This window comes from Salmo salar, chromosome 06, assembly GCF_965601325.2.
Source record: "Salmo salar chromosome 06, fSalSal1, whole genome shotgun sequence".
NCBI classification, from domain to species: Eukaryota; Metazoa; Chordata; class Actinopteri; order Salmoniformes; family Salmonidae; genus Salmo; species Salmo salar.
In genome coordinates this window covers 31,760,928-31,775,000 of record NC_138296.1, presented here as the reverse complement: position 1 = coordinate 31,775,000, position 14,073 = coordinate 31,760,928, and the positions used below count along the sequence as shown (strand labels likewise).

Sequence of the window (14,073 nt, the reverse complement as noted above, 5' to 3'; positions counted from 1 at the left end):
AAAAATAGATTTATTAGTAGGAAATCTCTAATAACTATAAAATATATGTAAAATATGTGTAATATATGTAAATATAAGATGAAGAGGCAGGGTTGGGACTCACACTTGTGGGCGACGGGGCGCTCCTGTGGGCGGAGCCTGCCCTGCTTGTCCACTAGCTGCCAGCTGCCCAGACTCTCCTCGCTGCCGTTGAGGGAGCGCCGTGAGGGTACCAGGGTGAACAGGTTACCCTGGGGGCGACGGATCCGCGGGAACGTCCTCCGACCTGGGGGGATGAGAGGAGAGTTGAGGGTGAAGGAGTGATGAGAGAAGAACCAAGAGACCAAGAGAAGGAGGAGATGGTTCAAGAGAGGGGTCAGGGAAACGGTCAAATACAAAGTAATATGGCACAAAGTCGTTTGGTGAGAGGAACAGTGAACAGTGCCCCTACCTTCACTATGGTCCTTGTGATGCAGGGAGACATGGTACCTGCGGGGGTATGTCCCTCCCTTCCCCACCACCTTATCATGCACATGGTTCTCCCGGTCTGAGGGAGGAAGGAGTAAAGAGAGCGAGAGAGAGGGTGAAGGTTAGACTACAACAGGATTCAGCTCAGTCATACAGCATTCACGTGAGGCTCCGCTGCTAAGAGCTGCCTTGATGCTCTATGCTGTTGCTTGAGACTACAGTGTTGCTTTGTTGCTAGGAGCTGCATTGTGGTTTAGGCCTGTTGCTAAGGGGCTTGAGAGCGGTTCTCTTGCCAGCACTGTAAAGGGGTTACCGTGAATTTGACAGTAGCTTACAGGCAGCTCGGATGCAAGTAGAATTCTGTATTTCATATTACCGTACACCTAATGTAATATGAATACAGTATCAAAGCAAGTATTGTGTAATGACACAAAGTAAAATATCATAAAATTGACTGTATTATACTGTAAAAAACTAAATGCTACCGTAATCGGAACTAATTAATGAGTGCGTGGATGACAGTATTTTACTGTAATTCCATGGGATTGGTGCAAGCCAGTTGGCTGCTAAGTGTTTACACATTACATCATATTAATTCATATTTGGTGCTTTATATCACTTGCACTTCTAGAGGCTTCCAAACTGTCAGCGACTACAGTTCAAAACAGACCAAAAGGACACAGAAAAATGCTCAACCATTCGCTGCCACTCCAATCCGCCCCTATAAATGTTTTATTGATGGGCCACTTTAACCACGTAAGAGTAAAATTGGTACAGCATTCTCACTCACGGGTGCAACAAATATAGCCTTTACAAGGCACACCTCAAAATACAGTAATAAGCCAGAGACAACAATACCATGCACCCACTAGTGGTCATAAGGTTTTTGACGCTCTAAAGATACATTTACATTTACATTTTAGTCATTTAGCAGACGCTCTTATCCAGAGCGACTTACAGTAGTGAATGCATACATTTCATTTTTCATACAATTTTTTTTTTTCTTCTTCTTCGTACTTGGCCCCCCGTGGGAATCGAACCCACAACCCTGGCGTTGCAAACACCATGCTCTACCAACTGAGCTACGGGGAAGTACGGTACTGTACTTGTGGGGTGGAATTACAGTACCATTCGAAATACAGCAATTTCCCCATAATTTACAGGATGCTACAGTAAAACTTTCAATGTTTTTAACTGTTGTTAATACCTCAAATTACTGTATAAATGACAGTTTTCCGTTACAGTGAGGATCTATATCTTATTTAGTGATATCAGGATTCTTCCTGGGCACCCACCTGAGACGTTGTCCTGCTGCCGGTTATCAGGGTAGCTCTTGGCTCGGTGCATGCGTGACTTCCTCAGGGAGGGGCTGGGAGGAAGGACAAATAAAGAGAGAGTGAGAGGTACTGATCGCTTCCTCAAAATACATACACTGTCTTTATAACCAAAGTCAAGTATTGTGTACAAGTATTGTGTACGTGTGAGGTAGAATCAGGGGTAAAAGTAGATTTAATTTATTACCAGTACCAGACACCCAAGCGCGCACACACTTTTTTTATAGGTGTAATTATATCATTACATATAGAATCCTTATTAATTTCAAATATGATCTCTGTGGGCCTAGTAAAGATTTGTCATATCACTTTTAATATGTCATACCATTTTTTTTTTTTTTATATTTATCCTCAATTGGTAGTTACAGTCTTGTCCCATCACTGCAACTCCCCTATGAACAGGCGAAGGTCGAAACAAAACCCTGCCAAACGACACTGCTTCTTGACACAGTGCTCACTTAACCCGGAAGCCAGCCGCACCAATGTGTCAGAGGAAACACTGTCCAGCTGGCAACCGAAGTCAGCTTGCAGGCGCTGGGCCCGCCACAAGGAGTCACTAGAATGCGATGGGACAAGGAAATACCGGCTGGCCAAACCCTCCGCTAACCCAGACGACGCTGGGCCATTTGTGAGCCACCTCATGGGTCTCCCAGTCACTACCGGCTGTAACACAGCCTGGGATCTGCGATGCAGTGCCTTAGACCACTGTACCACTCGAGAGGACCATGTTAGACCTGTTAACATAGGCAACACATGTGTTTCAAGTTTGGGGAAGCTAATTTTCACCATAAAAATGTACCTTTATAATAAAGCATTCCATCCATCCTCACATTTGCAGACTTATTAAAGATAGCCTACTATTCCTAATGTGATGATTAGATTGGATAGGATAGTCATAATTTCAGGCGGCGTTCGACATCACCGGCTTTCTAGCCATCGCCGCTCCACCTTTTCATTGTTCCATTTGTTTTGTCTTGTTCCCTGCACACCTGGTTTACATTCCCTAATCACACTGCATGTATTTATTCCTCTGTTCCCCCCCCATGTCTTTGTGTGAAATTGTTTTGTTACGTGTTTAGTTATGCGCCAGACTGGTTTTTCCCCCGGGTATCGTATGTTGACCCGTTGTATGTATTTGTCATACATTTGTATATTTGTGAGTGTTTTCACGCTTAATTACTTTTACCTGTGGCTGGAGGATTTTGGACGCAGTTGCGTCTGTCTTTTGTGCTTCTGCCAAATAAAGTGGGCCTGATCACAACTCACTGCTCTCCTGCACCTGACTTCGTACCAGTAGCGCACAACCTTGACAATATCAGATACACTTCTCCTCCTTTCCATGCACAGGAAAATGTTGTCCTTTCATGCAATTCTGATACACTTTTTATGACTGGTGACATTAGCAGAATATTTGTTTTATATAACAAAAATTACAGGGTAGCCTACTCTGCTGAAACTGACAATCTGATCAATTAAAACAACGTTGTCTGATCATCCATATAATGGGCCTACGAAAAGGGGAAACATAAAATACAATATAGTACATCTAACCTGGAGGAGGAAATTATTGTCCAAAAACAAACAAAAGTGGCACTGACCCAATGATAAAGTGAATATGCACACTGACCGGGGATACGGACGATGTTCTCCACTGTTACCAATAAGAGAGGAAGGTAGCCTAGTGGTTAGAGCGTTGGGCCAGTAAGCAAAAGATTGGTGGATCGAATCCCCGAGCTGACAAGGTAATAATCTGTTGTTCTGCCCCTGAACAAGGCAGTTAACCCAGGCCATCATTGTAAATAACAACGGGTTCTTAACTGACCTGCCTAGTTAAAAAAAGATAGGCTACTGTTTGCTCAATCTCTTCACAGATATAGCCATTTGCTTTCCAAACAGTTTTTCCTCAATTAAATTTTTTTTATATCGTCTGCCTGGGTCTCTCTGCTTTTCACTGACAGTTGCAACTCACATTTGGTATTTGCCACATGCTGCCCAAATTGCGGGCCCTTCCAACTGTAGGCTATACAAAACACAAATAAACTAATGATCCTCTGTGGCCAAATCATGCTTTCTGGTGTAGTAGCCTATTTTTATGATTTTATTTATTTCTGTATAGACAGGAGTAGGCTAATTAGGCTATATAATTTTGGCAATTTAATTCAATTTACTTCAGTGAAAGCTTCCCTTAGCCTTATGGACACACCGCCTATGCCTTTTAATGTGGTATAAACACAACCAGTCATGACGTTTTCATCTGATTGTCAAACAAACAATCACTTCAAAAAAGCGGTCCTGTAGGCTAACAGTACACGTTCGTCCACTCACAAAATAATTCCAGAATCCAAATCCCAACAGTGCACTGATGAATGGAAAGAGATATCTGTTACAAAACACCTACATGTATTCTAATTACATTGTCATTAGGCCTAAACTTGTAGCCTGAATTGATGCATCCACTGTTGGTTGTGCGCCTCGGTCTTGACCACTCATCTCCACCTTGTCCGCGCTTGTTTCGGTCTTGGCCACTCATCTCCACCTTGTCCGTGCTTGTTTCGGTCTCGGCCACTCATCTCCACCTTGTCCGCGCTTGTTTCGGTCTCGGCCACTCATCTCCACCTTGTCCGCGCTTGTTTCGGTCTCGGCCACTCATCTCCACCTTGTCCGCGCTTGTTTCGGTCTCGGCCACTCATCTCCACCTTGTCAGCGCTTGTTTCGGTCTCGGCCTCTCATCTCCAAGGCATGTAAGTGTTCTCATCAAACCACAACACAATTTGGGGCGTATACCACCCGGTTTCAAGTCTATTCACTCATTTTTCATGTACCTGACATTAGGTCATGTTAAATAATGCCATAATAGCCTATAGTTTTCTTGCGATTTTGTGTTAATAGTGATAGGCTCATGTTTTACCAGTACGGAGTACCCCCACTATTTATTTTGCTGGGACACCGTACTGGCTAACTTTCACCCCTGGGTAGAATGTGGGGAAGAGCCCTGCATTCACCTGTCTGAGCTACTGTCCAGTGACTGGCAGCTTCCTGAGACAGAGTTCTCTGCACTGCTCCAGGGGTCCAGCACCTAGGGAGAGGAGACACAGTATTAGTCCTATGGTGTGTGTGTGTGTGTTTGTGTGTTTGTATGTGTTCGTGCACTTGTTTGTGTACAGTGCAATGACTCACACACTGGTCGCTCTCTGGGATGAACTCTCCCTCACTGTTGATGCTGGTGTAGGAGCCCTGGCGGGCGATCCTCTGCTGCCGCTCAGGGACATAGCCAGGTGGGGGGGAGCTACGGCCTGTGTTCTGAGAGCCTGGGACGGGAGAGAGGAGGAGGAGGAGAATAAGAAATAGGACTTGTGACTTGGCCATATTACACTGTTCTAAACCAATGGAAATCAATACATGAGATAATGGGATTTGAGTGTACCAAAATCAATGACAGGTAGCCTAGTGGTTAAAAGCTTTTGGGCCAGTAACCGAAAGGACGCGGGTTCGAATCCCCGAGCAGACTAGGTGAAAAAATATGTCAATGTGCCCTTGAGCAAGGCACTTAACCCTAATTGCTCAGGTAAGTCGCTTTGAATAAGAGAATCTGCTAAATTAAAAATATATATATACAAAAAAAAGTTCAACAATGGATTATGTGGGAGAAAAGAAGATACATCTTTAACACTGATAATAGATATGATCTCTCTCTCTCTCTCCAACCACAGAATGAAATGAGGGGAAAAACGTGTAAATGATTAATAATGTGACTGTTAGAAATGTAACTCTGCCTCAGGTGACGGATCTGCAGAGAATTTAGGATTTGTACAGTTTCCCTCACGCAGCACTAATTTCAACCTTCTCCCAAAACAGCCAGTGTTTCTAAAACCAGGCCATTGGCCCGCCATGCTAATAGTGTCTCTAAATCTGATTGGCTTGTGGCCAGCAGGCCATTGTAGAGCAGCCAGGGATGGTTGACAGGAAGAGGAAGAGGACCTACTGCTAAGAGGGGAAGCCAGAGAAACAACAGCAGCTAGAGAGATAGGGGGGTGGAAATGAGAGAGAGTGGGGGATAGAGAGAGAGACAAAGAGAAAGCTAGCAAAATAAATTAGTTAAAAGAGCAAGACATGACAAACACCAAACCAGACAATATACAACATTACTGTCTCTCCATATTGAGAGATACCACTACCCTTCCCTTTCTATTGTAAAAACAAAATATAGCGAGAGAAATGGAGAAAGAGGAAGTTGAAAGCAAAGGCAGTAGAATAGAGGAAGCAGCTATGAGTTGAATCTGCTTGTTCATACTCACTGGTGGAGAGGTGGCGCCCCCTGGGCGCGGAGGGCTGGTACACCGTGCTGACATCCCCCGTGGACTGGGAGGCTTTGATCCTCACCTGCTTACTCACCGTGTGGTGGGAGGAGGGAGAGGGAGAGGGGGAGGGGGATGGGGAGGCCTAGGGGTAGGATGAGAGGGGTGTGGTCAGTGTCCACATATAGACTGTACATATGATTTTAACAACTTATTGCTTAATGTGTGTGTTTATTTCTGTATGTCTGTGTATTTGTGTGTGTGTGTGTGTGTGTGTGTGTGTGTGTGTGTGTGTGTGTGTGTGTGTGTGTAGTAGAAGTAGTAGTACATTGCACTGCTCCTGCGTCAGCAGCAAGATCTTGATGCTCTTAATCTTGGAGCTGCGGTCCAGCAGGTCAATGGCCTTGTCCAGGTCGTCCTGACCACGCAGAGGGATGGACAGCTGGACACACAGCACACAGAGATGACTCAACCAAAACACAGAGACACTAAGGGAGAATCTCCATTAAACATGCATCTTAGTACTTAGGACTAAATGACCAGGAAACTGGCCGTAAACGTTACCTACATCAAGTGAGTTGCTGTGAGGGCCAGTGTTTGTGTGTGTATGCATTGTGTTGGTGTTTGTCTGAGAGAGTGTTTGTAGGTGGGAAATGCAGAGAAAGAGATGTGGGGTTAGCTGTACCTCATTGTTCATATAGTGCAAGTCTAGCTGTTGGCCAAAGACAGTCTTGACCTTCTGCTGGATTTCTTCAAACTGCACAGGCCTCCCAAACATCAGTATCCTACACAAATAAAAAAGATGTAGACAAACAGTGGGTAAGATGGACAGACAAACAGACAGAAGGAAAAAAAGTGTGTCGGTCTGGAAACTATATCCTCTTTAGATCTGCAACACAAGCGTGCACACACACTTTTACAAACATATTCCGTTTCCAGTGTGTGCAGATTCCTCTAAACACACCTAACATAGCTGTGGTTTCTGCTGGATGCCACAGCTAAACCACAGTCCTTTCCCTTTCCATTCTCCGCTTCACATACCATTCTGACTGGAGATCTGGAGTGCGTTTGAGCCGAGCTGACCATGCTCTTCTCACAGACAAAAACGTGATAAAACAAGCACACACACACACACACACACACACACACACACACACACACACACACACACACACACACACACACACACACACACACACACACACACACACACACACACACACACACACACACACACACACACACAAAGACACACATCCAAAAACAAGAAAACCCACTCACCTCCTCTCTCCACTGAACTCAAACTTTATTCTGACATCATCCTGAGAAAGTAAAGAAGAAGCCCAGTCAAGAGGGGTCATGGGAGGTCACAGGGTCATGATGGGGTCATGAAGGGAAACAAGATGTCATGTAGAGATGATGATGACATGCCTGTCTGAGGAGAGTGTGTGTTGTTGACTGTGTGGGGTGGTAGATGGTTTACCTGTCTCTTAGCAGGGGCAGGGACAGGGTTGGGCAGAGTCTTGGGTTTCCCCGTGTCATAAGAGGGCCCAGGCTGGCGCCTCGTCATCTGGAGGGCCACTAGGTCCTTCATTATGGAGTGGAGAGCCTGACGCTCATCTGTAGGGGAGAACAGTTGGTGGAAACACACATTTACCATGAGATCAAATTGAAGTGTAATTGTGTGTGTGTCTGTGTGTGTGTGTGCGTGCGCATGCACATGTAGCCATATAATTCCCACTTCTAGTTGTGTACACAGAAAATGTGTGTTTTTATATAAACCCACATTGAGAGTGTTCAGCTAGCGACAGGGTAATGGAGCCAGTGAGAGGACAGACTGCAGTGTTTTTGATATTTCTATTCCCATGTTTGATCTCTGAGTGATCTCTGAATTGGCTGTGTTAGCTCACGAAGGGAAATATTCCCCGAGTGTAGTTTGGACAGACATCACACAGCAGTAGGGCAGGAGAGAGAACCAGAGCCCCATCTCCATAACACTGAAAATCAATCCTTCACCTGCCGGCCCGGCCAGCATCTGGAAAATCAGCTCAGCTCAACTCACACAGGCCCGGGGCTGGGGAATAGTGTGTGTGTGTGTGTGTGTGTGTGTGTGTGTGTGTGTGTGTGTGTGTGTGTGTGTGTGTGTGTGTGTGTGTGTGTGTGTGTGTGTGTGTGTGTGTGTGTGTGTGTGTGTGTGTGTGTGTGTGTGTGTGTGTGTGTGTGTTCATCTGAGTGTACATTTATGACGTATATATGTGTGTTCCTTCATCATCATAATCAACACAAGGAACTCACTCATTTTGGCGATGTGTGTGTGAGCGCTGTCTAAGCCAACCACCTTCAGAGATCTTCAGCTCTTCAGACTCCTCACTCTGCAGTGCCACCCATCAACATCCTGCAGGGAAAGCACCAATATGTTACCATGGGGAATATATTTCACAACCTAAGCTGCCGTTGTCATCATCATCGTACTCATCATCTTTATGCTCAACATATTTTGTAGCACTGGCAATAGATTATCTTTTAGTGTGAAGTGTACGACATCATCAGTCCTTAAAAAACATTCTGTTTATCTTTGATATAAACATACTAAATGGTGTGTAATGAATTTAAAGATAGGGTGCATGGAGAATGTATATAGGAACATGTCATTTCTGAAGTACCATCCATTTCTCAAGGAAAGCGTGGAACATAAACTAAAATTACTTTTCTGGGACGAGGCCAGGCTGATCAGGAAACGGCAATTTAAAAAGCACTGGAGCTGTGTGTGTGTGTGTGTGTGTGTGTGTGTGTGTGTGTGTGTGTGTGTGTGTGTGTGTGTGTGTGTGTGTGTGTGTGTGTGTGTGTGTGTGTGTGTGTGTGTGTGTGTGTGAGTGTGTGTGTGTGACAGAGAGAAACTTTTCACATGAGAAAAAGTGAGAGTTGTAAAGGTCTGGAACTTGAGCTCCACTGGCACTGACAGATCTGGCACGAAGCACATGAAAAAGTTTTACTGTGAATATTCTGACAGCTTTAAACTTCTCCGACTGCATGAGCCATAAAACACTCATTCAACCACGTCATAACTCCACTGTTAATGTTAAGAGGGCAATATTCTCTTAAAAAGGGTGACAGAGTTGTGCCAAGTATACATTTTTCCCTGATTTACCATAACCCTCGACAAGGTAAAGTATTAACATGTATAGTGTATCCAAGAAGACAACAGCATTAGAGACTCTCGTATGTCCTTTAGTGGAGTAGGTTGCCATATCTATGACAAAGAAACCCTGGAATTCAAAAAACACTGACACAACTATAAGCCTATAATTCAGCAGAGGTTAGTGTGCTTGGAAAATGTGTGCTTTCTTTGGTAAGTGAAAGAGTATTTTAGTATTCTCTTTACCTAAAGTGGACCAGACACATATATGGGCCTTACACTACAGTAACAATCAGCACAATAGCATTGGACTTGTTACACTGTAACAACATAGTAAGTACAAAAAGATATTGAGAACTCACCAATATAGTGCTCAGTAGGGGTGCAAAATATCATTTATCTATGCTAGTTATTACTATATAGTATCGTTACTTCCTTTTATTACACGTACTGGATTGATCATCAGAGAATACTGCTTATGTAAGGTAAAGTGTTGCCCAAAACACTGCTGTTCCTTTTTTTTATAAGGTCAGCCCCTCAATCTTCCCTAGTCTCTCTGATCAATATCGTTCTATTATTGATCCAAATAGAGCGGGTCAGGAGAGGAACCCAATCCAGAAGGCACTAGTGTCAACACAGCAGTTATAACCAGTCACCTCCCAATGACCTGAGCATGCCTGGCCACTCTGCCCAGGGGGGTTAGTGCACTGTATCTCAACTCTAAGTTCATATATAAATTCCCAGAAACACATTGGACCCTAAGGTGAGTGAAATATATTAACCGAATGAAATGTGTTGTTATTAGAATCTGAGAGGACGTTGAAATGGAATGAAACAGGTGTGCTGATGATTGAGCATTCTTGTAAAAAATACACTACCGCACATGTGCCAAATGTCAACCCTGCCCCTGCCTCATAAACAACAGGAAAGAGAGGAGGATGAAGATGGGAGGTGAGTGGCTGAGGAGGTAGAGTGGTATGATGAAGAGGGGTGTAAGTATAAACGGGCAACAGCAGCAGCACCTGAAGCGCTTCAGTGGCCCTTTGGAATTCTGGGTAATAATCACCCACTGGAATGCCAGGTATGTCCGTCTGGCCCCCTCGCCACACTCACATTCTCCTCACCCAAGAGACACACTAAACGTGTCTACCCTTTGTACCCCAAACCAAAGGCCTGCTACCATTGGCCCTCCCTCCTCCTATAAAAACATGGATTGAAATCCCAGGATCGCAGATAGCTTCAGGACACACCAACCAAACATCTTATCTATCTCTGTTATACATTGACTGGCCTCTCAGGTCTGTCGTTCTGCTCCCCCGCTATCCTGATTTTAATTACCTTCCCCAAGGAATGTGGAGAATTCAGCGAGGAGAGAGGCCGCACGCTGCCAGCCCAGTCAGCTGTGCCCCCTTTATTTTACTTGCATCGCATTTCCAGGACTCACTGGATTTAGATGGATTTTCCTCCCTCCACTTCTCTCTGCCTGCTTTTAGGTGTTTAGTCTAAGGCTGTTTTTCCCAACCACGGCCCTTGCTCTGTCTCAGTGCCTTACATCCAAAAAACACTGAGCAGTCCCTGGCCTCACGTCTCTCCTTGCTTAACATACTCAAGTACTCTGGGTTGGTGTGACCTGCTATGTTCACAGCTGCACTGCAAGGCTTGAGTAAAAACTTGCCATAAAAGTTTGTAGTGCGGCCTAGTGGTGCAACTCAGAGTACCGTCTGCCAAGTGTTTTGTATAACAAAACAAAAATAAAGATCCAAAACAGCCTCCCAGCAGAGTTAGCTGGAACCCCACTTATGGATTGACTACCACCTCCAGGAGTAATGGCAGAGAGGAAAGAGAGGAGGCAGAGGATCAAGGGAAAGTTCAGAATCATAATATTGCACAATGCTTTGTCATTTCTCCATAACTTTATGCATCCACTCAGTTCTGTAGGGAGGAAAATTCCCTTGCAAAACGTTAGTTGGACAAAGTTGCATGCATAGAACTGCCCTGTACTGGTTCAGATGTAGGATCTTAATTTGATCACTCTTCTGTTGCTGAGAATTTTCCTGCACAGCAGGGAATGCAAACTTGCAGTGTATTTCAGTTTTAAAAAGTATTCTAAAGTTTGTAATTTCCACGTTGAAAGGTCAGAATTGTTTTGCCCTAACAAAAAATGTATTAACCACTACAGAAATGTCCATTAAAGGAGCAAGATGCAGAAATTGCTCAGCCATTTTTTGTTTTTTTAAATTCTGATAGTTCGCCTAATTTCAGTTTATGTGGCAAAACAAGCAATGTTTTAGAGAATCATTGTACCATCTAAACCAGTGTGAAATATATTTTCAATAACCAGAAATATTGTATTTTCAGCTGTTTGAAGCTGGTGTACAAAACCAAAAGTAAAGGAAACAAAACAAGAGAATGGGAAGCATAGAAATAGTGCACATAGAACAGATCTACCGCTTCTTAGAATTGCTTTCAATGAGAATGACAGATATATAACTCAGATTTCTATGTGAATTTGGTTGGGCCACCCAAAAAAGTTACATGTTGCAGCTTTATTTATAATCCACATAATAATTCACTTTGTCTGTTGCTGCAGGGTAATTTTCCTGCTGTAGCAAACTGTCTCAAATTAAGATCCTACATCTGTTTCATTCTAAACTCCAGTTCTTGTGGGCCACAGTGTCTGCTGGTTTTCATCATTGCTTTTTAGGGAGTAATTCACTTTGACTAGGGGGACCAGAACTGGGGACTGTCCAATTGATCAAGTAATGTCATGGAGGAAAGAGAGAAACCATAGGCTATGAGAATTACAGGTGATGTACAACTAGGCCTTAAGAGGCTTAAGGACACTTAACTATTCATTAATTTGATAAAAAATAAATGATATCACTTTGAGTGGAGCTTATTGAGTGGAGTCCTTTAGCCATATTCAGCATATAAGGGTGTGAGTGTTTCTATAGGTTGGATTCCTTTTGAAATTGTTCTGTGATGTGATGTGTTGAATATACATGAGCTCTCACCTGTGCTGTTGCCCTGATGATTAACCTCTGTCTGGAAGATGAGAGCCGTTCCTTCTAGGGGGGCCCTGATTCAACTGCTAACTGGGTCGCTCAGGAGAAATGCTGCAGCGTCAGTTTGAACCGTTATCTCCAGAGCATCATCCTCAGCTTTGATCCCCCGTCTTTGTTGTTGATTCACTCACACAACCACACCGAGATACAGAGGGATGAGGGTGCCATGGTGGGGTTGCCCCCAGGTGCGGGGGCACTAGTGCGCGCGCTGGTCCACGAGAGTTTGTTACACACTAGCCAGTAAATATAAATTCTAATGAGCAGTAGGCCTAGAAAACACAATGTCGTCACATCGAGATCGTCACTGTACATGCGTATATATTTGGATTTCTCTAATGCCACATTAATTTAACAGAAATATAGTCCAAAATCCGATACATTAGACTGCGCTCAGAAAGTGACCAAAAAGAAAAGTGTCAACCTTCCGTCACCACAAAAACGTTCGACAACTTGCCCATATTTCCAAACTTTATCAAAAAATAAAAACGTCCGATGGCATTTCATTGTGGAACAAGAAGCCCAACTTACAGGCTAGAATACAAAAAACGAACATAGGCCATCATAATTCTCTCTATTCAATAATCAATATTTCCCAGTGACATTTTGTCAGCATGGAAAGGGTGAACTAACACAAAAGATGTAACAATAACCGTGTTGCCTTTATGAAATCCATTTGCAACAGTGTAATAGTACACCAAAGGAAAAGGACGAAGCGATTTCCGTGATTTTGATGGCCTCTTTTCCTGCTAAATTTGCAGATTTTTCCTTTTTGTTCTATGCCCTTTTTCTCTCCTAACTGTATTGTTCCATCTCTATACAGAATAATAATTATTAATCCATAAACTGCAAACAGGCACCAGACTTTTTATAACAAAGAAATCAGGTGAAAAAAATGTAATTCAACACACAACATGGTGGAGATGGGAGATGAAGATTCAACTACGAAAGCAGGCTATTATTTTCGGAATAATGATGTAAAATTATAGGACACAGATGCAACACATAGTTGACCACACACAATTAATACATTTGCATCGATAACAAGTTATGATCGGATGGTTTTATCGAAAAAATATATTGTGCGCATAACTGAACTTTTACCATCTCCGCGGTGCCCGATATGCAGTGGAAGAACTCCAAAAAAGTGGAAAAAACTGTGCTTTCTTTGTGCAATAGAAGTGATAAACATGCACCAACTGTTCAGAAGACTTGAACGAAAGATATTCCATAAATTCAGGTCCTGATGCTCACCGACATAAAGTAAAATGTATTTTTAATGCAACCAATTTCCTGACAGAAAAAACAATCCGTCACCGGAACCCCTATAGAACGCTTCTTACAAAACGAGAAAAATGTGTATATTCCCAATGCTTTGTAGGCGTATGATTCAATATTCTGAATGCAGTGGTTGGTCATGGGCAAAGGTGCATCATAATAACTCAGATTTGTGTTCCATTTGGGTAAACCATACAGTAACTAAAACGACTCCGTGCTTTTCTCGGGGGCGCGCTGTTCCTCTGTCGATTTCTTGCTCCTGGTAGCGCGCACAATATTAATGGCGCGCTCAAAACCAGACTTGCGACCATCCACACGTACATTGATGACGTAGGCTACATGAAAAGTAAAAAATTTCACTTATGCGTTCTTCATCACATAAGGACTTTTTAGACAGAGCGCTGACAATAAATACCATGAGCAGATACCATTATGAAAACCAAATAGTACCCTTAATTAAAATGATATGGCATTTGACTTCAACTTGACTGAACTCATGAACTTCAGTGACATTTGACAGA

The 14,073-nt window shown here is 43.4% G+C and overlaps 1 protein-coding gene across 1 annotated transcript in view; it reads right to left on the bottom strand.

Moving 5' to 3' along the window:
- The window catches only part of LOC106606859 (mitogen-activated protein kinase kinase kinase 3), a 23,501-nt gene extending 9,677 nt beyond the window's left edge, over positions 1–13,824 (bottom strand). The window contains exons 1-12 of the mRNA XM_045720135.2: positions 12,227–13,824; positions 8,372–8,471; positions 7,560–7,696; positions 7,358–7,398; positions 6,762–6,861; positions 6,405–6,518; positions 6,077–6,221; positions 4,959–5,089; positions 4,784–4,857; positions 1,743–1,816; positions 431–526; positions 104–265 (exon numbers count right to left, since the gene is read on the bottom strand). Of these exons, the coding sequence (XP_045576091.1) occupies positions 104–265; positions 431–526; positions 1,743–1,816; positions 4,784–4,857; positions 4,959–5,089; positions 6,077–6,221; positions 6,405–6,518; positions 6,762–6,861; positions 7,358–7,398; positions 7,560–7,696; positions 8,372–8,375 (1,078 nt within the window). The 5' untranslated portion in view covers positions 8,376–8,471; positions 12,227–13,824. The remainder of the gene's footprint in view (positions 1–103; positions 266–430; positions 527–1,742; positions 1,817–4,783; positions 4,858–4,958; positions 5,090–6,076; positions 6,222–6,404; positions 6,519–6,761; positions 6,862–7,357; positions 7,399–7,559; positions 7,697–8,371; positions 8,472–12,226) is intronic.
- Positions 13,825–14,073: the final 249 nt, after the last annotated feature.